Below are 27630 nucleotides of genomic sequence, written 5' to 3' on the forward strand. Positions count from 1 at the left end.
AGGGTTAGGCTAGGGGTAGGGTTAGGCTAGGGTTAGGGTTAGGCTAGGGTTAGGCTAGGGTTAGGTTAGGGTTAGGCTAGGGTTAGGGTTAGGCTAGGGTTAGGATTAGGCTAGGGTTAGGATTAGGCTAGGGTTGGGCTAGGGTTAAGGGTTGGGCTAGGGTTAAGGGTTGGGCTAGGGTTAAGGGTTGGGCTAGGGTTAAGGGTTGGGCTAGGGTTAAGGGTTGGGCTAGGGTTAAGGGTTAGGGTTGGGCTAGGGTTAGGGCGAACTAGGATTAGGGTTAGGATTAGGGATTAGGGTTGGGATTAGGGTTAGGGGTGTGTTGGGGTTAGGGTTGGAGCAAGAATTGAGGGGTTTCCACTATTTACCAACTTTGGGGGTCTAAAAATTGGGGTCTAAAAAATCACTTTTGTGGAAATAAAAAAGACTTTATTTTCACGGCTCTGCGTTTATAAACTTCTGTGACGCGCTTGGGGGTTCAAAGTGCTCACCACACATCTAGATAAGTTCCTTAGGGGGTCTAATTTCCAAAATGGGGTCACTTGTGGGGGGTTTCCACTGTTTAGGCCCATCAGGGGCTCTGCAAACGCAACATGATGCCCGCAGACCATTCCATCAAAGTCTGCATTCCAAAATGGCACTCCTTCCCTTCCGAGCTCTCCCATGCGCCCAAACAGTGGTTCCCCCCCACATATGGGGTATCAGTGTACTCAGGACAAATTGCATAACAACTGTGGGGGTATGATTTCTCCTGTTACCCTTGTAAAAATAAAAATTTGGGCGCGAAAAGATCATTTTTGTGGAAAAAAAATGGATTTCTTATTTTCACGGCTCTGCGTTTATAAACTTCTGTGAAGCACTTGAAGGTTCAAAGTGCTCACCACACATCTAGATAAGTTCCTTCATGGGTCTAGTTTCCAAAATGGAGTCACTTGTTGGGAGTTTCCACTGTTTAGGCCCATCAGGGGCTCTGCAAACGCAACATGATGCCCGCAGACCATTCCATCAAAGTCTGCATTCCAAAATGGCACTCCTTCCCTTCCGAGCTCTCCCATGCGCCCAAACAGTGGTTCCTCCCCACATATGGGGTATCAGCGTACTCAGGACAAATCGCATAATAACTGTGGGGGTATGATTTCTCCTGTTACCCTTGTAAAAATAAAAATTTGGGGGTGAAAAGATCATTTTTGTGGAAAAAAAAATGGATTTCTTATTTTCACGGCTCTACGTTATAAACTTCTGTGAAGCACTTGAAGGTTGAAAGTGCTCACCACACATCTAGATAAGTTCCTTAATGGGTCTAGTTTCCAAAATGGGGTCACTTGTTGGAGTTTTCCACTGTTTAGGCACATTAAGGGCTCTCCGAACGAAACATGGCATCCGATCTTAATTCCAGCCAATTCTGAGTTGAAAAAGTCAAACGGTGCTCCATCCCTTGCGAGCTCTGCCGTGTGCTGAAAAAGGGGTTTACCCCCACATATGGGGTATCGGCGTATTCAGGAGAAATTGTACAACAAATTTTGTGGTTGATTTTCTCTTTTAACACTTGTGAAAATAAAAAAAATTGGTTCTGAAGTAATTTTTTTCCAAAAAAAAGTTAAATGTTAATTTTTTCCATCCACATTGCTTTCGTTCCTGTGAAGCACTTAAAGGGTTAATAAACTTCTTGAATGTGGTTTTGAGCACCTTGAGGGGTCTAGTTTTTAGAATGGTGCCACTTTTGGGTATTTTCTGTCATGTACACCCCTCAAAATGACTTTAAATATGATGTGGTCCCTAAAAAAAATGGCTTTGTAAATTTTGTTGTAAAAATGAGAAATCGCTGGTCAACTTTTAACCCTTATAACTTCCTAACAAAAAAAAATTTTGCATCCAAAATTGTGCTGATGTAAAGTAGACATGTGGGAAATGTTATTTATTAAGAAATTTATGTGACACATCTCTCTGATTTAAGGGCATAAAAATTTAAAGTTTTAAAATTGCAAAATTTTAAATTTTTTTGCCATATTTCTGTTTTTTTCATAAATAAACACAAGACTTATCGAAGAAATTTTACCACTAACATGAAGTACAATATGTCACGAAAAAACAATCTCAGAATCAGCAGGATCCATTAAAGCGTTCCAGAGTTATAACCTCATAAAGGGACAGTGGTCAGAATTGTAAAAATTGGCCTGGTCATTAAGCTGCAAACTGGCTCTGTCGCTAAGGGGTTAAAAGGAGGCTGGTGCTTGGCATCATTGTTTCTCTTCTGTTCTTCTGTTAACCATGGTTATCTCTAAAGAAACACGTGCAGTCATCATTGCACTGCACAAAAATGGCCTAACAGGGAAGAGTATCGCAGCTAGAAAGATTGCACCTCAGTCAACAATCTATCGCATCATCAAGAACTTCAAGGAGAGAGGTTCCCTTGTTGCCAAAAAGGCTCCAGGGCGCCCAAGAAAGACCAGCAAGCGCCAGGACCGTCTCTTAAAAGTGTTTCAGCTGCGGGATTGGGCTCCCAGCAGTGCAGAGCTTGCTCAGGATTGGCAGCAGGCAGGTGTGAATGCATCTGCACGCACTGTGAGGCGGAGACTCTTGGAGCAAGACCTGGTCTCAAGGAAGGCAGCAAAGAAGCCACTTCTCTCCAGAAAAAACATCACGGACAGACTGATATTCTGCAAGAGGTACAGGGAGTGGACTGCTGAGGACTGGGGTAAAGTCATTTTCTCAGATGAATCCCCTTTTCGATTGTTTGGGACATCTGGAAAACGGCTTATTTGGAGAAGACCAGGGGAGCGCTACCACCAGTCTTGTCTCATGCCAACTGTCAAACATCCTGAAACCATTCATGTGTGGGGTGGCTTCTCAGCCAAGGGAATGGGCTCTCTCTCAGTCTTGCCTAAAAACACAGCCATGAATAAAGAATGGTACCAGAATGTCCTCCAAGAGCAACTTCTCCCAACCGTCCAAGAGCAGTTTGGTGATCAACAATGCCTTTTTCAACATGATGGAGCACCTTGCCATAAAGCAAAGGTGATAACTAAATGGCTCAGGGAACAAAACAGAGATTTTGGGACCATGGCCTGGAAACTCCCCAGATCTTAATCCCATTGAGAACTTGTGGTCAATCATCAAGAGACGGGTGGACAAACAAAAACCTTCAAATTCAGACAAAATAAAAGCATTGATTTTGCAAGAATGGACTGCTATCAGTCAGGATTTGATCCAGAAGTTGATTGAGAGCATGCCAGGGAGAATTGCTGAGGTCCTGAAGAAGAAGGGTCAACACTGCAAATATTGACTTGCTGCATTAACTCATTCTAACTGTCAATATAACCTTTTGTTACTCATAATATGATTGCAATTATATTTATGTATGTGATAAAAAATCTGACAAACATAAAAACCAAAGGGCAGCAGATCATGTGAAAATATAATATTTGTGTCATTCTCAAAACTTTTGGCCATGACTGTACACAGTGACTGCACCAGCAGAATAGTGAGTGCAGCTCTGGAAGTATAATACAGGATGTAACTCCGGATCAGTGCAGGATCAGTAATGTATGTACACAGTGACTGCACCAGCAGAATAGTGAGTGCAGCTCTGGGGTATAATACAGGATGTAACTCAGGATCAGTAATGTAATGTATGTACACAGTGACTGCACCAGCAGAATAGTGAGTGCAGCTCTGGGTTATAATACAGGATGTAACTCAGGATCAGTAATGTAATATATGTACACAGTAACTGCACCAGCAGAATAGTGAGTGCAGCTCTGGGGTATAATACAGGATGTAACTCACGATCAGTAATGTATGCGTTAGGAATCTGGTTTCTGACACGTCTATACAGAAACCCAGATTCTCACATGCTGCAGTCTCTTGCCCATCTGCTGCAGCAGAAGGGATTGCTGAGGAGATTGTCTCACAACAACTGTCTCCAGAGGCTAAGTTCTTTATTCCATCTATTGGGCATGCTCACGGGACGAGCTCCTTTTGGACTTCGGGAATCAGGTGCTCAGGTCCCACTTCGGATCCTATTGGCTCTTCCTGGATTCCTGGAGATTTCCGGAAGGTCCCGTGCGCTATAAAAAGTGCGCATGGCCGTTCCGCCATGCGCTAGTGCAGCATTTTATGCTGTGTGTGTATGGTGATGTATGCATGGACTGGTGACTGACTTATTATGAAACCCCTTCCCTCGGTTATTACGAATGGTGACAGTGTGTTGGTCTTAGTCAGTTACAGCGCCAGCGTGCCATTTGCATCCCTGCCTCAGCAGCCTAGCATCCATATTGCGCTTGCCTGACAGCAGCGTTTTCTTAGCAGTTGCGTTCCTGCCGCGCTGCTGTAGCAGCACAGTGTACGTTCGCAGTTGCGACGTCTCTGCCACAGACGTATACGGTAGGTCTAGACGGAGTTGGTGCCGTCAGCTCACGCCTCTCCTGTGACCAGTTACCGCGTCTGTGTAGCTGAGCCTCTGTGAGTTAAACAGACTCAGCACTTTTGCATTTCTGTTTATCCTTGGCAGCTCTGTGAGCTAAACTGAGCTTGCCTAGTGCACCAGGGTGACGTTAACCCCGTGCACTTTACCGCCTTATATTCTGCCATCTCCTAGCAGCGGTCTTACCATCTGCCGCACGGTGGACCCCGGGTGGCGAAGGGACTTTATTCATAATTTTTATTTAGTGCCATCCGCCACTCCTAACAGTATGTACACAGTGACTGCACCAGCAGAATAGTGAGTGCAGCTCTGGGGCATAATACAGGATGTAACTCAGGATCAGTACAAGATCAGTAATGTAATGTATGTACACAGTGACTGCACCAGCAGAATAGTGAGTGCAGCTCTGGGGTATAATACAGGATGTAAATCAGGATCAGTACAGGATCAGTAATGTATGTACACAGTGACTGCACCAGCAGAATAGTGAGTGCAGCTCTGGAGTATAATACAGGATGTAACTCAGGATCAGTAATGTAATGTATGTACACAGTGACTGCACCAGCAGAATAACGAGGGCAGCTCTGGAGTATAATACAGGATGTAACTCAGGATCAGTAATGTAATGTATGTACACAGTGACTGCACCAACAGAATAGTGAGTGCAGCTCTGGGGCATAATACAGGATGTAACTCAGGATCAGTAATGTATGTACACAGTGACTGCACCAGCAGAATAGTGAGTGCAGCTCTGGGGCATAATACAGGATGTAACTCAGGATCAGTAATGTATGTACACAGTGACTGCACCAGCAGAATAGTGAGTGCAGCTCTGGGGCATAATACAGGATGTAACTCAGGATCAGTAATGTATGTACACAGTGACTGCACCAGCAGAATAGTGAGTGCAGCTCTGGGGTATAATACAGGATGTAACTCTGGATCAGTACAGGATCAGTAATGTAATGTACGTATACAAAGACTGCACCAGCAGAATAGTGAGTGCAGTTCTGTGGTATAATATAGGATGTAACTCAGAATCAGTAATGTATGTACACAGTGACTGCACCAGCAGAATAGTGAGTGCAGCTCTGGGGTATAATACAGGATGTAACTCAGGATCAGTAATGTAATGTATGTACACAATGACTGCACCAGCAGAATAGTGAGTGCAGCTCTGGAAGTATAATACAGGATGTAACTCTGGATCAGTACAGGATCAGTAATGTAATGTACGTATACAATGACTGCACCAGCAGAATAGTGAGTGCAGCTCTGGAAGTATAATACAGGATGTAACGCAAGATCAGTACAGGATCAGTAATGTAATGTATGCACACAGTGACTGCACCAGCAGAATAGTGAGTGCAGCTCTGGGGTATAATACAGGATGTAACTCTGGATCAGTAATGTAATGTATGTACACAGTGACTGCACCAGCAGAATAGTGAGTGCAGCTCTGGGGCATAATACAGGATGTAACTCAGGATCAGTAATGTATGTACACAGTGACTGCACCAGCAGAATAGTGAGTGCAGCTCTGGAAGTATAATACAGGATGTAACTCAGGATCAGTAATGTAATGTATGTACACAGTGACTGCACCAGCAGAATAGTGAGTGCAGCTCTGGGTTATAATACAGGATGTAACTCAGGATCAGTAATGTAATATATGTACACAGTAACTGCACCAGCAGAATAGTGAGTGCAGCTCTGGGGTATAATACAGGATGTAACTCACGATCAGTAATGTATGCGTTAGGAATCTGGTTTCTGACACGTCTATACAGAAACCCAGATTCTCACATGCTGCAGTCTCTTGCCCATCTGCTGCAGCAGAAGGGATTGCTGAGGAGATTGTCTCACAACAACTGTCTCCAGAGGCTAAGTTCTTTATTCCATCTATTGGGCATGCTCACGGGACGAGCTCCTTTTGGACTTCGGGAATCAGGTGCTCAGGTCCCACTTCGGATCCTATTGGCTCTTCCTGGATTCCTGGAGATTTCCGGAAGGTCCCGTGCGCTATAAAAAGTGCGCATGGCCGTTCCGCCATGCGCTAGTGCAGCATTTTATGCTGTGTGTGTATGGTGATGTATGCATGGACTGGTGACTGACTTATTATGAAACCCCTTCCCTCGGTTATTACGAATGGTGACAGTGTGTTGGTCTTAGTCAGTTACAGCGCCAGCGTGCCATTTGCATCCCTGCCTCAGCAGCCTAGCATCCATATTGCGCTTGCCTGACAGCAGCGTTTTCTTAGCAGTTGCGTTCCTGCCGCGCTGCTGTAGCAGCACAGTGTACGTTCGCAGTTGCGACGTCTCTGCCACAGACGTATACGGTAGGTCTAGACGGAGTTGGTGCCGTCAGCTCACGCCTCTCCTGTGACCAGTTACCGCGTCTGTGTAGCTGAGCCTCTGTGAGTTAAACAGACTCAGCACTTTTGCATTTCTGTTTATCCTTGGCAGCTCTGTGAGCTAAACTGAGCTTGCCTAGTGCACCAGGGTGACGTTAACCCCGTGCACTTTACCGCCTTATATTCTGCCATCTCCTAGCAGCGGTCTTACCATCTGCCGCACGGTGGACCCCGGGTGGCGAAGGGACTTTATTCATAATTTTTATTTAGTGCCATCCGCCACTCCTAACAGTATGTACACAGTGACTGCACCAGCAGAATAGTGAGTGCAGCTCTGGGGCATAATACAGGATGTAACTCAGGATCAGTACAAGATCAGTAATGTAATGTATGTACACAGTGACTGCACCAGCAGAATAGTGAGTGCAGCTCTGGGGTATAATACAGGATGTAAATCAGGATCAGTACAGGATCAGTAATGTATGTACACAGTGACTGCACCAGCAGAATAGTGAGTGCAGCTCTGGAGTATAATACAGGATGTAACTCAGGATCAGTAATGTAATGTATGTACACAGTGACTGCACCAGCAGAATAACGAGGGCAGCTCTGGAGTATAATACAGGATGTAACTCAGGATCAGTAATGTAATGTATGTACACAGTGACTGCACCAACAGAATAGTGAGTGCAGCTCTGGGGCATAATACAGGATGTAACTCAGGATCAGTAATGTATGTACACAGTGACTGCACCAGCAGAATAGTGAGTGCAGCTCTGGGGCATAATACAGGATGTAACTCAGGATCAGTAATGTATGTACACAGTGACTGCACCAGCAGAATAGTGAGTGCAGCTCTGGGGCATAATACAGGATGTAACTCAGGATCAGTAATGTATGTACACAGTGACTGCACCAGCAGAATAGTGAGTGCAGCTCTGGGGTATAATACAGGATGTAACTCTGGATCAGTACAGGATCAGTAATGTAATGTACGTATACAAAGACTGCACCAGCAGAATAGTGAGTGCAGTTCTGTGGTATAATATAGGATGTAACTCAGAATCAGTAATGTATGTACACAGTGACTGCACCAGCAGAATAGTGAGTGCAGCTCTGGGGTATAATACAGGATGTAACTCAGGATCAGTAATGTAATGTATGTACACAATGACTGCACCAGCAGAATAGTGAGTGCAGCTCTGGAAGTATAATACAGGATGTAACTCTGGATCAGTACAGGATCAGTAATGTAATGTACGTATACAATGACTGCACCAGCAGAATAGTGAGTGCAGCTCTGGAAGTATAATACAGGATGTAACGCAAGATCAGTACAGGATCAGTAATGTAATGTATGCACACAGTGACTGCACCAGCAGAATAGTGAGTGCAGCTCTGGGGTATAATACAGGATGTAACTCTGGATCAGTAATGTAATGTATGTACACAGTGACTGCACCAGCAGAATAGTGAGTGCAGCTCTGGGGCATAATACAGGATGTAACTCAGGATCAGTAATGTATGTACACAGTGACTGCACCAGCAGAATAGTGAGTGCAGCTCTGGAAGTATAATACAGGATGTAACTCAGGATCAGTAATGTAATGTATGTACACAGTGACTGCACCAGCAAAATAGTGAGTGCAGCTCTGGGGTATAATACAGGATGTAACTCAGGACCAGTTCAGGATAAATAATGCATGAATGCAGTGACTCCACCAGCAGTACAATGGATAATTACTTTGTGAATATTACCTTTAAGAATAATATAGTTAAACACCTACATATATGGACCAAGAAGGCTTACGTTTATAAACATAGATTGGTCTTTAATTGGTTCAGAAATATATATATATATAACAGTATTGGATGCTGAGAGCAGAGCCGCAAAAAAACCTCAGGTCCCACCCCAGTCACTAGGAATAGACTACTAAGAACAGCTTGAAAGTTGTATTCCCTTTTGCATTATTGGTTCAATTACAATGAAGCTTGGTGAAGGTTACTGTACTCTACAGAAGATCTCAACAAACCACAGGATTAAAAGAACCAAGATTAGAAATAAACAATCCACTTAACTTTGGTCACAAATATAACAAAAACATTGTAGCAGGTGGTGTGGAATGTTAAGGCATGGCGGTGCACTCTCAAAGAAGACATTAAAAACTTTTTAATTCCTAGACAATCAAAAATTAAATACTTATCGACGTTCCCTAAAAATGGATGGGGGGGTTGGGTATATGGAACCGACCATGTTTGGAGCTTGATATTAAGGACTAGAGGATAATATCCCAAAAAAGGGAGAAAGAGAAGACCTAAGAGATGAGTGGATGATCTGCTTGGTAATCTGTTCAGATGTTTCCAAGTTTTGTTCGGTCAGAGGATTTGCCTTGGCATGCCATAGCCAGTCATTCCAGACTGGGAGGCTCCTTTGTTGGTGCCCATCTGTAGACCAATGACGCTTTGCCCTTCTTTTAATTTGTCTTTGGAAAATTCACGTTTGTTTTCCATGGATTTCCTAAAAGAATGTAAAGAATTTATTAGACAGGGAAAAAAGTATTGGTCCTGCTATATGACAAAATAATGTCCCCGGATTTACTTAAAAATGTTGAGAATGCTTGTGAATACATTAATTTATTATGGTGTCTATAGACCTTAGATAGCTGTTGGCCAATTGCTCGCTCCTACGGCCATCTCTCCCACCTCCCCTATCACATGAACAATCCACTTAACTAACAGCTATCTTCCCCTACTCCCTCATACCCATGATGACTTAGCCAACATCCATCTCTCCCGACATCCCAATACTTAGGACTCATCTCAGCCAACAACTTTTTCTCCCAATTCCCCCATAAGCATGGAAGCTCAACTTAGCCAAGTGTTTGTGTGTTCTCTATGAGGAGTGTGGAACAAGCTGTTAGATTTCTCTAGCAGTCGCCTTTGTAGCTGAAGGAAAGAAGTGTTGGGAGTTCAGAGGAGAGTCTGCAGGATCACATTGACATCAGATGGACTTTAATGTCAAGAAGGGGACTTTATATTGTGTTATATCAAGAGCACCATTGAGATCTTCTGCAATATTATGCCTCATGTGTAGAGCGAAAAATATGGTTCTTTTCTAGTTTTGTTTTCCCAGTAAAGATCATTTGGTATTGAAATGGATTGGAAACTGCTTTTTCTTGTAGAATCAATATAAAGTAATGGATGCCTGTGATTGAGCCTGATGAATAGCCACCACTACGCCAAGTTCCTGTCTATGAACTAGTGTACAAAAATGTAAACTCTGCTCGATTTTGACTTAAAATACTAACTTAGGGAACCAGTTGGGATCTCCACGGAACTGGCCGTCACTCTTTGTAACCGCCACACCACCCAAGTTCATCAGGGTCCGTTGCACACTGGCCATGTCCTTGCCTATGTTAAAAAGAGTAACAAAAGCATTATTTCAAGGGATTTATTTTAAATATAGGCTGATCTTGCCTCCATTATTTTCTGCCACGTCAGCAAATCAGTTGAGTCTTTTTAGCATAAAGCTCATGGTGCAAGCAGTTCAAAGAAGTACATCAATAAGCTACTCCTTAAGCACAAGATGATATAAGATAAGATGGTTTTAACTATTGGGGTGACATTTGGTATCCATACCTTCCCATAAGTCAACTGTCTGGAACAAGTCAGTAGCTGCAATGCCATATCGCTCACAGGCCTTCAGGAACTGAGACACTTGCTCCATCTGTTTGAAGGCCATTGCAGATGTTTGGATTTTGGCCACAGAACCCGGGGCAAGGGAATTAATCAGGTGGGAAAGTACCTAAAATAATGAGAAAAAATATATGTGCAGGTTTGGTCAAAGACATTTTGTGATATATCGTCTGACCCATCATTCACAAGATTTCATATCGTGTATACAGGGATTGTAGACTCTAGTCCTTATCATAGACAGTTCTGGAAGAAAATCTTAAAATCTTTACAGGAGTTTAAGCCTAGGTTACATCTCTGAAGATTTCATATTAAACAATTAATGCAAGTGCAGCAGCAAAATCCACTCACAGTGCCGTCCTTCAGCCACTTCTGAAAACCAGACTTTCCCTCTTCTTCCGGGCTCCCACATTCGGCAGGGCACTGGGTGGTTATCCATTGCACCAAGATGTTCTCCAACTCTGGGTCATACTTCTGATCAATCTTCATCTGTACTTCCCTGCTCAGTCCATATGAAGGTCCTTTGTTTGCCATTTTAGTGGTTGGTGGTTTGGGTTTCTGTAAGAAAGAAACAATAAGCTACATAAGGGACATGGAGAACAACCCATACACTTATATTTATGAATTTGACTTAATGGACCACAAATGGGACAAGTTGGACTTGAAACCAGAATCAAAATGGAAAAAGGTTCCTGCCTAGCATGAACTTTGTGCCTGAGGTTGTAGGAGAGAAATAAAAAGCACTTCTGTTGGTGTCATAGAAAAAGGGCTCCATACCATGTGTTGACATTTGGCTGTTGATCAGTGGTGATGTCAGGTGTTAAACCCCACTGACCTGATATTTATGTGATCTCGGCTAATGAGCTGCTGCCAGACTCCTCTGTCAGTGGCTTATCTCCCTGATAACCAAAGGGGGCGTCCATTGAAAATCCGACAAGCCGGACCTTTCTATTCTCCAACATCATCTGTTGGGAGGGCTCAGTACACATTAGACTGTTAACTGACTCTGCTGATATCTGCCGATTTTAGCAACCTCAATCTAATGTGTACGGGAAGCCATCATAAGAAAATGACTTTGTCTTTTTTTTTTTTCCATATCACTCTGAATTTAAAAAATATAAATATTACAGGCTTCACACTGGCCACTGAGGCTTTTTAGGCTCCAACTTCTTGTTGTTTCTGGAAATCCTCATGTGGCACAAAACCCTGATTTAAGCAATAGGTATTTTTTCCATGAGACATTCACTTTAAGACTTTTGGTTCAGAATAACTGATAAGATTCTTAGCACAAGCCACATGTCCCAAAACTATAACTACTTTCTGAGAACCTTGATAAACTTTCATACCGAGACTTGCAATTCATAAAACTTTAGGAGATTTTAGCTAAGCCATAGTCAACTGAACTCTTCACCTTACAAAGCACCCGGAAATTCTCAGCCCACAGGAAACTCCCTCACCATGTCCTGTTTGTGTTACACGGAAGCCATAACAGTAAGCTGATATATATGCCGGGTCTGATGAATATGATGTTAAACATTATATTTCATTTTTCCATAAAAATTCACCCATTTTTTGTTCCTTGGTTCTTCTCATTGTGAATCAAATTCCCAATCTTTCATTTTTTAATATCACATTGCTTGTAGAGAAAGCCTTTCACGGGTTTTCACCACGAATTATGGGTGGATCTAACCCCTACAGCGACCCTTCTCCAGGGATCCCATTGCATCTGCATCCTCATACACCCTTACTTACAATCAAAACAATAGGTAGGAGCGCTGTCAAATGCCTGTATTGGTCTCACACATCTAGAAATTACAGTGGCTGTACATTATCCTATGTAAGAGAGGTCACGAACCTAATATATTCAAGGCCAAATGATTGGATTTTATTCTGGTTATTTAGGATTATTATGGCTGAGAGGTCAGTTTCCATTGGCAGAAGCTCTATAACAAAATATAAAGTTCTCTGGATAACCCCGCTGACTGAGCACTCCTTTATTACTGTAATTACTGATAATAAGCCAGAGCCCTGTATAAATACGCAGGCTGCAGCAATCACATAATTTGGGGGATATGTTCCAAGTTTACTGCAGAGAGATGAAAATGTAGCTATCGCCGGCGCGCCACAGAGTCAAAACTGTTTTTCCCTAGATAAGAAAACTGCATATCTATCCACTACAAGACTGGAAACCTTTGAGGTACACTGTGCCCTAGCTTTACCACTGTCAGTAGTCTCATGTACAAGGGGTGTGAGCCAGAAAATCTCATGTAAGCGAAATTATCTCCTATAGAAGCGTTAACTGCAGTGTACAAGTCTTCCACAGAGATCCACTTCCTTTGGTTGATCCATCTTAGACTATTGTGTTTAGCCACCGAAAGGGCAGTTGACTGAGAGCCATTTCTCCAAATTTCCCCATCCGATTGATCAAGCAAGCAAAGATTTTAAATGGGGGGGGGGGAGAGTGTAGCAAGAGTCTGCCCGATATCTATGACAGCCGAAAGCAAAATGATTAGTAATTTGTAAATCAATATGCCAGAGTCCTCTCTACCCCAACATTGGATGGTCAGCGCGTTCTTCACAATTTCGATGTGTAACAGCAGTGGGTGATCTTCCTGAAAACAAAGATTGGGCAACTAAAATATTAAATTCCAATCCTTATTTTCCCCCCATTAAATGGACAGTGTTATGATAGCTGTCAGCCAAACTATCTCTTCCAAATCCCCCATATATAGGAGGGCTCAGCCTGGCCAAGAGAACTGGTGCTAGAGTAGTCAGGCCTCATCGACATACTAAACACAAGTGCAATGGGTATGGAAAGTATTCAGACCCCTGTAAATTTTTCACTATTTGTTTCAATGCAGCCATTTGGTAAATTCAAAAAAGTTCATTTTTTTCTCATTAATGTACACTCTGCACCCATCTGGACTGAAAAAAAAACAAATGTAGAAATTTTTTCAAATTTATTAAAGAAAAACTGAAATATCACATGGTCATAAATATTCGGAAGTCACATGCTGTCCATTTCCTTGGGAACCTCCTTGAGTTCTACTCCTTCATTGGAGTCCAGCTGTGTTTAATTAAACTGATAGGACTTGATTTGTAAAAGGCACACACCTATCTATATAAGACCTCACAGCTCACAGTGCATGTCAGACCAAATGAGAATCATGAGGTCAAAGGAACTGGCCAAGGAGCTCAGAGAGAATTGTGGCAAGGTACCGATCTGGCCAAGGTTACAAAAGAATTTCGGCAGTATTCAAGGTTCCTAAGAGGACAGTGGCCTCCATAATCCTTAAATGAAAGAAGTTTGGGACCACCAGAAGTCTTCCTAGACCTGGCTGTCCAGCCAAACTGAGCAATCATGGATAAAGAGCTTTGGTGAGAGAGGTAAAGAAGAACCCCAAGATCACTGTGGCTGAGCTCCACAGATGGAGTAGCGAGATAGGAGAAAGTGCCACAAAGTCAACTATCACTGCAGCCCTCCACCAGTCGGAAGCCTCTCCTCAGTGCAAGACATATGAAAGCCCGCATAGAGTTTGCTAAAAAAAAAAAACACATGAAGGACTCCCAGACTATGAGAAATAAGATTCTCTGGTCTGATGAGACGAAGATAGAACTTTGTGGTGATAAATTCTAAGTGGTATGTGTTGAGAAAACCAGGCACTGCTCATCACCTGCCCAATACAATCCCAACAGTGAAACATGGTGGTGGCAGCATTAAGCTATCGGTGTGTTTTTCAGCTGCAGAGACAGGATGACTGTTTGCAATTGAAGAAAACATGAATGTGACCAAGTACAGAGATATCCTGGATGAAAACCTCTCCCAGAGTGTTCTGGACCTCAGATTTGACTGAAGGTTCACCTTCCAAGAAGACAGTGACCCTAATCTCACAGCTAAAATAACCACTCTGTGACCATTCTTGACTGGCATCTCTGGAGAGACCTGAAAATGGCTGTCCACCAACGTTCACCATCCAACCTGACGGAACTGGAGAGGATCTGCAAGGAAAGAATGGCAGGGGATACCCGAATCCAGGTGTGAAAAACTTGCATCATTCCCAAGAAGACTCATGGCCGTAATAGCTCAAAAGGGTGCTTCTACTCAATACTGAGCAAAGGGTCTGAATACTTAAGACCATGTGATATTTCAGTTTTTCTTTTTTAATAAATTTGCAAAAACTTCTACATTTCTGTTTTTTTCAGTCAAGATGGGGTGCAGAGTGTACATTAATGAGAAAAATTGAACTTTTTTGAACACAATTAGGTATGTGTATAAAATCACTAACATTTTCAGAAAAATAGCTGGAAAGTGAACTTGTTGCATGTGAATGTGCCCCTATAAGGTTTGAGCGTCTGCAGGAACAGTCGCATGCAGTCTTTCCCATGCAGAATCCTTCACTCGCTCACATTCCAGCTCCTCTTGCTGCAGCAAAGCAAACAGTGTACAGTGTAGTGTAGGAACCAAGGTTCTTCCACAACTCCACAGTACTTTTCCACCACTTGTTTGGAATCCTGCCAAGATGCTGTCATGGGGAAGAGAGCCAGGCAGTTGCTAAGAGACAAAACCGCAGCCTGTCCACGCTTGCCCCAAAACTATGGCGATGATGCAATGGCAACAAGATTTATTAAACATAATCAAGCTCTTTACAGAAGAACACACAACAGAGCAGTATGTGATACATTGTCCTAAAAGTAACGGAGCAATGAAAAAAAGTAACAGTAAGCAACAATTGGTAATTATTCACTGCAGTGCTGACTGCCATATATATGTAGCAGCACTCCTGTGTAAACCAAAACAGTTTCAGTAAAGTTAATGATTAGCATTTTACACATTATCTGGATAAGGAATCCACATACAGAGTTCAGTTTTTTTTACATAAATTACAATAATTAAAAACTATGTACTGATCCTAAGTTACATCCTGTATTATACCCCAGAGCTGCTCTCACTATTCTGCTGGTGCAGTCACTGTGTACATACATTACTGATCCTGTACTGATCCTGAGTTACATCCTGTATTATACCCCAGAGCTGCTCTCACTATTCTGCTGGTGCAGTCACTGTGTACATACATTACTGGTCCTGAGTTACATCCTGTATTATACCCCAGAGCTGCGCTCATTATTCTGCTGGTGCAGTCACTGTGTACATACATTACATTACTGATCCTGAGTTACATCCTGTATTATACTCCAGAGCTGCACTCACTATTCTGCTGGTGTAGTCACTGTGTACATACATTACATTACTGATCCTGAGTTACATCCTGTATTATACCCCAGAGCTGCTCTCACTATTCTGCTGGTGCAGTCACTGTGTACATACATTACTGATCCTGTACTGATCCTGAGTTACATCCTGTATTATACCCCAGAGCTGCACTCACTATTCTGCTGGTGCAGTCACTGTGTACATACATTACTGATCCTGAGTTACATCCTGTATTATACCCCAGAGCTGCTCTCACTATTCTGCTGGTGCAGTCACTGTGTACATACATTATTGATCCTATAATGATCCTGAGTTACATCTTGTATTATACCCCAGAGCTGCACTCACTATTCTGCTGGTGCAGTCACTGTGTACATACATTACTGATCCTGTACTGATCCTGAGTTACATCCTGTATTATACCCCAGAGCTGCTCTCACTATTCTGCTGGTGCAGTCACTGTGTACATACATTACTGGTCCTGAGTTACATCCTGTATTATACCCCAGAGCTGCGCTCATTATTCTGCTGGTGCAGTCACTGTGTACATACATTACATTACTGATCCTGAGTTACATCCTGTATTATACTCCAGAGCTGCACTCACTATTCTGCTGGTGTAGTCACTGTGTACATACATTACATTACTGATCCTGAGTTACATCCTGTATTATACCCCAGAGCTGCTCTCACTATTCTGCTGGTGCAGTCACTGTGTACATACATTACTGATCCTGAGTTACATCCTGTATTATACCCCAGAGCTGCTCTCACTATTCTGCTGGTGCAGTCACTGTGTACATACATTATTGATCCTATAATGATCCTGAGTTACATCTTGTATTATACCCCAGAGCTGCACTCACTATTCTGCTGGTGCAGTCACTGTGTACATACATTACTGATCCTGTACTGATCCTGAGTTACATCCTGTATTATACCCCAGAGCTGCACTCACTATTCTACTGGTGTAGTCACTGTGTACATACATTATATTACTGATCCTGTACTGATCCTGAGTTACATCCTGTATTATACTCCAGAGCTGTACTCACTATTCTGCTGGTGCAGTCACTGTGTACATACATTACTGATCCTGAGTTACATCCTGTATTATACTCCAGAGCTGCACTCACTATTCTGCTGGTGCAGTCACTGTGTACATACATTACTGATCCTGAGTTACATCCTGTATTATACTTCAGAGCTGCACTCAGTATTCTGCTGGTGCAGTCACTGTGTACATACATTACTGATCCTGTACTGATCCTGAGTTACATCCTGTATTATACTCCAGAGCTGTACTCACTATTCTGCTGGTGCAGTCACTGTGTACATACATTACATTACTGATCCTGTACTGATCCTGAGTTACATCCTGTATTATACACCTCTGTTTCCTTTTCTCTCTCTCCTATGGAAGCTTAGATTACAGTTCTACGTCTCTCTCCTCCCCTTCCCGTGCCAGCTGGCTCAGGTCACTGAGGCAGCTGCAGCACTCCTTCCTCCATCCCTCTTCTAGGGATCTCTCCTCTCTCAGACCAGTCCTGTCTCTCCTGACTGACTGTCTTCCTCGCCCGACCTCCTGTCAGACTGACCTGTAATTCTACACTTTCCCCCTCTTTTATATCTAACTCCACCCACCTCCCAACACATCCAGTGTTCCAAGCAGGGAACCACCAGGGGTGCTCCCAGAGAATCTGGGGGCAAGCAAGGACCCAATGCGTGGTGTGCTGAACTACCCTGTTGTGTGGGATGCAGGTGTGGAGTGTGGTCAGGAGTTCCTACCTTACCTGGATGGTGGGGCACTACACCTTAGGAGAAGGTGCAGTACCTCTGTGGCGACTGAGCCTCAGGGGCGCCATACTACATGCCTGGTTCCCACCGTGAAGCATGGAGGAGGAGGTGTGATGGTGTGGGGGTGCTTTGCTGGTGACACTGTTGGGGATTTATTTAAAATTGAAGGCATACTGAACCAACATGGCTACCACAGCATCTTGCAGCGGCATGCTATTCCATCCGGTTTGCGTTTAGTTGGACCATCATTTATTTTTCAACAGGACAATGGCCTCAAACACACCTCCAGGCTGTGTAAGGGCTATTTGACCAAGAAGGAGTGTGATGGGGTGCTACGCCAGATGACCTGGCCTCCACAGTCACCAGACCTGAACCCAATCGAGATGGTTTGGGGTGAGCTGGACCGCAGAGTGAAGGCAAAAGGGCCAACAAGTGCTAAGCATCTCTGGGAACTCCTGGAAGACCATTTCCGGTGACTACCTCTTGAAGCTCATCAAGAGAATGTCAAGAGAGTGCAAAGCAGTAATCAAAGCAAAAGGTGGCTACTTTGAAGAACCTAGAATATAAGACATATTTTAAGTCGTCTCACACTTTTTTGTTAATTATATAATTCCACATGTGTTAATTCATAGTTTTGATGCCTTCAGAGTGAATCTACCGTTTTCATAGTCATGAAAATAAAGAAAACTCTTTGAATGAGATGTGTCCAATCTTTTGGTCTGTACTGTACATCTGATGAGTTTACAGTACCTGGTGTAAAGTAAATGGTCCCAAAATGCAGATCACTATAGTAAGCAACTATGCAGACACTGAAAACAGGATATGCTAGGAATGCTGGCAGTTCAATGTATTTTCAAAGTAATTACATTTTTATGTAGATAATTCCATAAGTAAGCTATAGTATAGTGTTCACTGGTTGATATAGGTTTTAAAAGTTATTTTCAACCCCTTTTGAGAGCATCTGTTAGCGTGACATCCAACAAGGTGATATGTACAGCGCCATACAGGCAGTGGAGGACTTGGAATCCATTGATTTTCAAGCCATGATGTATTAAAGTGATGAATACGGATATGATGAGAACCTGCGAGATTGTTTCATTCCTATCTGGGCAAACAATCACTTTGCCCAAAGATTAGAACCTACCAAATCAGAGCCTCCACCCTGGTGTCCCCGCACCTATAGCCCTGCTGGGTGTGAATGTGATCATGGAGTCTGTGAATGTCAAACACCGCCATGCCCTGAAGGCACACAGTGAGCCAGTGCCAGACCCACCCGTCCCATAAATTAGCGATGACCAGTCATCTGATTGATAACAGGAATTCATACGTGCCTATGAAGATTTTCATTTGGGTAGTGAAACTTTACAGAGCAAGGTGAAGAGTTAACACGCTGAAGAAGTGGGGAAACAGAGGCCTGTAGTAAGAGGATGTGAAACGTGGACTGCGGGCCAACGTGTTATAAGAAGCAGATCCCAGCTCTTGGTATCATCATCGAGACAGCGATATACAATCAAAGCTGTGGCTTGCGTGAGCCGAGACTCCTCCAACCTGGAGGTCAGCCTCAGCTCATCATTTACCTTTACAGATGACTTACGTAGAACGTGATTTCCTGATTTCCTTTGGACTATTTTCACACGTTTAGTTTTTGCTGCTTTTTTATTGCAGTTTTTATGCTGCGTTTTACAGTACCAGCAAAGTCTATGAGCTTTCAGAAATCTCATGCACACACATTGGTTTTATTTTCCTGACTGATTTGGAAAACTGCAGCATGTCACTTCTTTCAGCATATTTGCAGGCTTTTTTCACCCACCCGAAACAATGGGTAAGTGAAAAAACGCAGATATCAGTTTTTGCTGCGTTTTTGGTGCAAAAACCTAAGGGAGTTAAATCAGGCTTTTTGCAAGCCGCTTCTTTACAACCAAGAGAGCAGGTTTTGCCTGCGGAAAAAGATGCAGCAAATACGCAACGTGTGAACATAGCCTTAAAGCTGCAACTAGACAATCAGATTTCTGGTCATATACAAGCACTGATCAGCTATATACAAGACTATCAATGCTCTTTTAAAGGGAATTTGTCACCCTTTTTTTTGACTATCAGCTGCCGGCATTGACATCAGGGGCTTATCTACAGCATTCTGAAATCCTGTAGATAAGCCCCCAATGTAACCTGAAAGATAAGAAAAACATGTTAAATTATACTCACCTGGGGGGCGGTCCGGTGGGTGTCGTGGTCCGGTCCGGCTCCTCCCATCTTCATACGATGCCGTCCTCTTCTTCCCTTCCTGTAGTGGCTCCTGCGCAGGCGCATTGCTCTGCCCTGTTGAGGGCAGAGCAGAGTCCTGCAGTGCGCAGGCGTGGAGATACGTCAGAGAGGTCCGGCACCTGCACACTGCAGTATTCTGCTCTGCCCTCAACAGGGCAGAGCAGTGCGCCTGCGCCAGAGCTACTACAGGAAGGGAAGAAGAGGACGGCATTGTATGAAGATGGGAGGTACCGGACCGGACCGTGACATCCATCAGACCGGATCGCCCCCTCCGGTGAGTATAATCTAACGTGTTTTTCTTACCTTTCAGGTTACATCGGGGGCTTATCTACAGCAATACAGAATGCTGCAGATAAGCCCCTGATGTCAATGCCAACAGCTGATAAGAACTTTTTTCTTTTTTTTGACTATGAACACATGTTCACCAAAATTGGCCTTTAGGAGGTAGACATTGATGCAGATTTGGATTCACTTAGGCTAGTTTCACACTAGCGTTACCAGGCGCAGCGCACGGCCGCCGCTAAGCTCCGCCCCTGGCCGCACCCCCTCCGGTCAGCTCCTCCTCTGATCGCATGACGCTGCATGCGATCAGCGTACCCTATATTTAGCATTGGGTACGCTGGTCGTGCACTGGCACACTTGCCAACGCATCTGCCCTTTTAGCGCTGCGCCGACGTGCGCCAAACACACTGTATTGCATTTGTGCGCTCGGTGCAGCGCCAAAAGTGTGCCACCGCACGACCAGCGTACCCAATGCTAAATATAGGGTACGCTGATCGCATGCAGCGTCATAGGAGGAGCTGACCGAAGGGGGCTCTGCCGGAGGCAGAGCTTAGCGGCGGCCGTGCGCTGCGCCCGGTAACGCTAGTGTGAAACTAGCCTAAGTGCCACTATGACCAAGCGACAAGGTCATGAAAACAATGTGAAGAGTTGTCAGGAGGACATCATAGTTGAGTTGATCATATGGCAAAGGATGGTATTTTACCTCCAATACATTCCTGCTGACCCAGCATGACATAATATTAAACTTAGAATATGTGGCATTAATGGATAGATCTGGACACAATCATCTTGTTTATCAGGAAATTTCATTTTGGGCGAACTTCAATTTTCACATTTGTTATAGATTTAATATCAGATTAAACTATTTAGCATGAAATTACTAAACAGATGGTGCATGCTCTACTGTCCAGCCAGTTTTCTCCCTAAAATTAAAAGAAAATTCCAGAATTGCTGTCAAATAAAGCTTTACAACTAATGTGGCTGCCATCTTTAGGATGGTGACCGCTTTTATAGCAATACATCCAGGCTCTGTATCGCTGCATGGGCAAGATAGGGAGCTTCATTTTGTGGTCTGATTAGGTATTCATAATGAAAACTGCTGACAGGTCACTGATCCCTCACTGACCTGCACCCTAGTCTACATAATATATGTATAATGTTCATTTAAAAAAAAAAAAAAAAATCACGCACTGCAGATTGATCGCATGTGTAATGTGCAGTTAATTATTTTTTATGGTATACATTAAAATCATAAAAAAATTTTAAAAAAAACTTAGTTAAAATAGCCGCTACTGTGCAGGCGCCATCTATATATATATTATCAGTGACCTGTCAGAAGCCATACAGATGAATATATAAGCAGAGCACCACGTGAAGACCACCCACAGCCCCACTCTGGGGCACGAGCATATCATTAACTCAAAACTGAAAATAAAGATTGAACAAACAACACGGATTTCATCACCAGGTATCACTGTAATCAGTATAACAGCGCCGACCTGACACTGTCTGTAGGTTACTGTGCACAATCCTGCCGACAGGTTCCCTTTAATGCTAAACTCCATCAGACGCCTTGTAGAGACCATGCCTTGATAGGTTGGAGCTGTTTTGGTGTAATGTGTGGTTCCTACACAAGGAGATGGTTTTAAATTTGTGTGGCTGATCTTTGTATATTTACAGAGATATTTTCTGACTTCAGAGGAAAATGTCAGATGAATTTTGGGAAGAAAAAAAAAAAAAAAAAAAAAACGCATTGCCTTCTCCTTGACCCTATAGACCAAGGATGTCAAACTAAAATACACACAGGGCCAAGATTAAAAGCTTGGATAATGTCACTTGTCAACCTTGATATTTATTAAAGAAGTGTCTACAAATGAGGAAGTTTTTCCTTATCAAATATAATTAACTTTTTTCATATGGAAACTTAATGGGATTGTCCCACGAAGAAATTACATTTGAATTAATAGATCTTAGAATGTTAAAATAATATGTTATGTAAGAGCAGTAAAAAGCATATCGTCTAAAGGCCTAATTTAAATAAGGATAAAAACCTTAAATAATACAGATAAAGTATGATGCCAACAAAAGTGCCCCCAAACACAGTATGATAATCCCACAGTGAATTTCTCCACAGTACCCTACACAAACACACAGTATGATGACCCTCCTTTACCCCCTCAATTCTCCCTACAAAGAATGGTGACCCCCATCACAATGTGATTCTCCAACTGTAATCCCCAGACGGCGCTCCATACAGCACAGTGGGCCTCACACGGCATTCCATACAGCGCAGTGGGCCCGACACGGCGCTCCATACAGCGCAGTGGGCCCCACACGGCGCTCCATACAGCGCAGTGGGCCCCACACGGCGCTCCATACAGCGCAGTGGGCCCCACACGGCATTCCATACAGCGCAGTGGGCCCCACACGGCATTCCATACAGCGCAGTGGGCCCCACACGGCGCTCCATACAGCACAGTGGGCCCCACACGGCATTCCATACAGCGCAGTGGGCCCGACACGGCGCTCCATACAGCGCAGTGGGCCCCACACGGCGCTCCATACAGCGCAGTGGGCCCCACACGGCGCTCCATACAGCGCAGTGGGCCCCACACGGCGCTCCATACAGCGCAGTGGGCCCCACACGGCGCTCCATACAGCGCAGTGGGCCCCACACGGCATTCCATACAGCGCAGTGGGCCCCACACGGCGCTCCATACAGCGCAGTGGGCCCCACACGGCGCTCCATACAGTGTAATAGGCCCCCCACCAAAAAAAAAACCCCTGTCCGTTCCCGTGCTGCGCTGGTCTCTTCATGCTGTCTTCAGATCATCTGCACTTCTTAGTACAGTGGGTGCGTTGTAACGATGTCACCGCGCCCGCTGCGCTGAGCTGTCAGATGCAGAGGGAGGAATGATGGGAGAGGGAACATCAGCTGACGCTTTTTCCTCCATTAGTGCTTTCAAGTGTATCAGCATCTAGGATAGTTGAAAGTGCGAAGCCTGGCGTCACAGGCCAAACATATTCGGGAAATTCTCCCAGCGTCGCAGGTCAGATATACTCACCCAGTGGGCCAGAGTTTGACAAACGTGCCATAGACAGATATTTCATTCCTTATTGAAGTAGAGTAAGACACACCGGGAGAATTCTCGGCAATTCTCTCTCAGTGTCTTGGGTATAGAACAGATACTTAAGCTGTCTGGGTCTTGGCAGAGCCAAGCCTCAGGAAGTCTGGGAATTTTCAAAATAGGGGGATATGGTTACCAAGTTTATGAATTATGAGTTGTACGAGTGCCAGGACAGCAGGAGGGATGGAGGGCATCGAAGTGAGTGAATGCACATGACTAAGATATGAAGGATAGTGATAAAAAAATATCCAATCCATGTCTCAATTCTGATGCAGACAGAAGAACTGACCGACACATCCAAACCAGTGTGTACAGGTGCAAGCTAGGATGAGGTCAATAAAAGTAAGAAAAAATAGCTGCATTTTGAAATGCAAAACATTGATTCTAGAAAATTGGAACTACATTACTGCCATAGAAAATAGGTGAATGCTATAATATGTACATACAGTAGTGTAGAAAACTGGGGAGCAAATACACGTGCAATAGGGTCAAAACGGTGATAAACCAATGGGGTGCCAACTCACCAGAAAGTAGCAACATGGACAACAACTTACATCAGCTGCAGCAGAGCACGGGTTTGTGGACTGAGGAAGAGATTCAACAAATGGAGGAAATACGTGTCAAACCTGCACTGCTTAAAGATCCAGGATGTCGGCTTAATTAATTTACCCATTTGTGCGCTAAGTTATCTTCATTATTTCTATAGTAATTCTTCCTGTAGCAATATTGCAGTTCCATCTTTGTATATTTCATATGTACATATTATAGCGTTCACCTATTTTCTATGGCTGTAATGCAGTTCCAATTTTCTAGATTCAATGTTTTGCATGTCAGAGTGCAGCTATTTTTTCTTAGTTCAGTTATGATGCAGTTAGTGGCTTTAGGCTGTGTGCACACGCTGCGGATTAGGTGCGGATTCATCCGCGCGGATTTTGTACAATCCGCAGGTGAAACCGCAGGTCAAAAGACCTGCGGTTTTACCTGCGGATTGCTCTGCGGTTTTGCCCTGCGGTTTTTCATCTCCTCAATGGAGGAGATGGCAAACCGCAGGAGAATCCGCATAAAGAATTCACATGTCAATTCTTTCTGCGGATTGAAAACCGCAGATAATCCGCACGGAAAATTCCGCACCGTCTGCACTGCGGTTTTTGATTCCCATAGGGAATCATTGTACTGTACACCGCAGCAGAAACTGCTGCGGGTCCGCAGCGGCCAAAACCGCTGCGGAACCGCAGCAAAATCCGCAGCGTGTGCACACAGCCTTACATTGAAGCTCAGCTTGTTACATTTTTTTCTGTTAGGACAAAATAAAAAAAAATTTGTGCAGGTGTAAGAAGGTGGCGGAGAACCCCATTGCTTCCCCTCTCTCCTATGTGCTGTGTTTGCAATGTGTAATGTCTGTAATTGTATTAATGTGTTATTAATGCTGTTTCTGTATCCCATGTTCCTATATGGTGTATGCTAGTGTTAGGGATAGCAGGAGTTAACCTGGTCGGTGAGGTTAACAGCCCCAAGAAGGAGCAGGAAGAAGTCTCTATGGTATTTTCTCCAATCACCTCGTTCATCCTACTAAAATAAACGTTATTACTCCTGTGACGCTGGTTGTGATTGCCTGGACTGCAGTGATTGGTAAAAAGAGGTAACTCATGAGGGGAGCTGTGTCCATCCTGTCTATTTCTGTACAAGGTCCCAGGGTGAATACTGACTGTGGCTTAGTTGCCTGGGACTACCACCCCGGGCCACCTTGTTACACAAGTAGAAATATTCAAATGAAACTTGATTTGAGCCCAAAACATAATTTTTGTTAAAGGGACTGTTAATGGAGCATTTTTATATAGGATTACGTCATTGAGGTATGGTGGACAAAACCAAAGGTGAGGGAGAATATTCATGCAATAGACCATGTACCTCATGTCTCATTGTTGTCAATGGTTGAAGCCGTTTAAGACTGGGTTCATACTGCGGTATGACAGTCCGTTTAACAGGCTGGGTAACACCGCAGTATAACGCGGTGGAACGCAGTCCGTTAACGCTGCCATAGCCTCCCATTACCTAGCGCATCGCAACGTATGCTGTAAAGCGGCACACGTTCGCGATGTGCCATTAAGTACCGACAGAGCCTCGGAGCCTCAGACGCTGCAGGCCACGTCCATCACAGCTAGCGCTGATGATTCATCAGCGCTAGCGGTCATAGCTTGTCAGCGCTAGCGTTATGCTATAGTGGTAACGCAGCCCGTCAACGCTATGGGTTGATAGGGCTGGTTAACACTATGTGAACCCAGCCTTAGGGAATCAGCAGAACACAGCGTTAAATAGCTGGTCCAGCCCACTAAATATTTTTTTAAAAACTCAGAATGGTGTAAAGTAATAACAAGTCACACTAACTTTCCCAATTGTCTCTCACTCCTGCTTCTTAGGTCCTTAGACAGTCTATGGATTATGATTCCTGCTCTAACAGAACAGATGTGACCACTGCTGCCAATCAGTAAACACACCAACCCTGCAGCAGTCACATGTCTGACGACGCGCAGCATGACATTAGGAGACTCGTAATGCTTTGTGACTGGAGAGGTTGGGAGCGAAAAACATCCGTAAGTAGGAACAGTGAATCCCACAACTGGTCTGGTCGTCACCATAACAGCAAACAAACAGCACATAAACAAATACCACAACACCCACAGATAAAAAAAAGTAACATTGCAAACTTGTGTCTGTAACAGTGGCAAATTGTGCTCTGGACCTCATCAGACCGCAAAAATAAAACACACATAAGGGTGACTGACCAGACAGCGCCAAAACCAGTTTCTAGTCATGCGTTTTAACCTTAGAAAGAAGAAATCTGCACATTGTCCGAAATACTCTTTAGTTACTCGGCCCATCATTCGGTAGTAGGTTATTACCGGTGACTGCACACTCAGCCGTGGTTGGTGTCTGGTAGCAGCCGGTGTTTTGAGGCCCCTTATCCGGATGGATCCCATATGATGGAACGGTATCTGCTCCAGATGTGACGTCTCTGGGAATGAATGGGCTCTACACAATATTTCCCCAAGGAGACATCCATTCACTATTAATATAGACAGAGGCATTAAAGTAGACTGGCTGAGAATCTGTGGTGATACACGCAGCATACCCTGACCCAAGAGCAGGGCTGTGGATTCAGAGTCATTAGAAATACACATACTCGCGCTTCAATATAAAAACGATAAATGTGTATGCTGGTGATGCTTGGCGTTACCAACCACTTTACTAAGTAGATTTGGTAGTACTAATTATTGTTCATGAGCCATTTAGTCTGAGCTCAATCCGGAGTAAGGCCACGATTAGCAGGTTCGGATTACTTTTATCTACTGTGTATGGTGTCCTTAGGTTAAGCCTCAATCACACAGGCCATTAATGACCGTTCAGAAGAGTATTTCTTCCCCAAATATTGGTCAGTGTAATCATTCCACTAATCAGCCATCAAAACTCTTGTTTGTCTGCCGATTGGCACTTTTACGTGGTCCACGTTGTCGGCAGCCCAGGATTTGCTTTGTACAATATGCATTAACGAGCATAATAGCTTGTGTCAGCCATTGTAAAAAGTGGCCTACTCCAGTGTGGATCGATAGGTGAAAAAACAGAGGACTCGGAAGTGTTGCTGGATCAGGCTTCTCGACGTGGCTTGTTCGTTAGCAGGACGCTACTAGTAAGCAACCAGTCAAGTAACAGTGGAGACGTCAATCCTGACTGAAGTAATCTGTCTCATCACATGCTGGAAATCTACAAAACTCTGGACAACTAAGCAAACACTTTTCTTCACTTATTTTACTCCATTTTTTTTTTTTTTATCAGGTCTTGTACTCCACTCACATCCAAAGTGGCATGAAGCTTTCATTTTGCTGCATTGTGGAAGCCCAGAAGACAATCACCTAGTTAGAAATGAACTATCTCTGGCATTACGGAGTGGAGAAAATTATTCAAAACCACTACAGCTTGATATAATTTGTGAGTGTTACAGGAGCGACGGTGATCTGGTCTTGTTACATCATGTAAACTGTGTACGACATGGGGACTTAGCGCTGGAATGTGCTGCGGATCCCACAGATGAAGGCCTGGCACCGAAAGGGCACCCACAAGGATTCCTTTTTTGGGAGAATCTGGCATACAGTGTTTTTTGCACATAAATGGTATTATTCTAACAAGCACTATGGGCTGATAGGTGACAGCGAGATTATCGCATAACAATACGTAACTTTACAGTGCACAGCCTAATGTGCAAGTGTGGCGGGTGGGAGACTCAGGGACCACTGTACACCCGCCATCCCCAGTGTCCCACAAACTGCAGGCCCCTTCGTTACTCACCACAAAATATGCATGATGGATACCGTTACAGCTCTGGGCTTTATACAGAACCAAGCTCTTGCTTTTCTAGTGATTAGCCTGTACATTTCAGTCTTCAGTTCTGGCATTGTAATTGTGAACCAGGGAGATCAGTTTTAGG

General features: G+C 43.9%; 1 protein-coding gene and 1 long non-coding RNA gene across 3 annotated transcripts in view; one reads left to right on the forward strand and one right to left on the reverse strand.

Annotated features, from left to right (window-relative positions):
- Positions 1-8587: 8587 nt before the first annotated feature.
- LOC141082920 (transgelin-2-like) overlaps positions 8588-27630 on the reverse strand; it is a 31676-nt gene continuing 12633 nt past the window's right edge. The window contains exons 2-5 of the mRNA XM_073566973.1: positions 10821-11027; positions 10416-10581; positions 10085-10187; positions 8588-9294 (exon numbers count right to left, since the gene is read on the reverse strand). Of these exons, the coding sequence (XP_073423074.1) occupies positions 9153-9294; positions 10085-10187; positions 10416-10581; positions 10821-11003 (594 nt within the window). The 5' untranslated portion in view covers positions 11004-11027 and the 3' untranslated portion in view covers positions 8588-9152. The remainder of the gene's footprint in view (positions 9295-10084; positions 10188-10415; positions 10582-10820; positions 11028-27630) is intronic.
- LOC141082921 (uncharacterized) lies at positions 22984-27524 on the forward strand. Of its 2 annotated transcripts, none has more exons than XR_012230611.1 (3): positions 22984-23072; positions 25568-25741; positions 26982-27524. It is a non-coding gene; the product is annotated as an uncharacterized lncRNA (long non-coding RNA). The 2 variants fall into 2 exon arrangements; XR_012230610.1 differs by lacking the exon at positions 22984-23072 and adding an exon at positions 24654-24789.

Source organism: Dendrobates tinctorius, unplaced genomic scaffold (assembly GCF_039654945.1).
Source record: "Dendrobates tinctorius isolate UK_male_01 unplaced genomic scaffold, ASM3965494v1 ptg000019l, whole genome shotgun sequence".
In the NCBI taxonomy this organism is placed as follows: domain Eukaryota; kingdom Metazoa; phylum Chordata; class Amphibia; order Anura; family Dendrobatidae; genus Dendrobates; species Dendrobates tinctorius.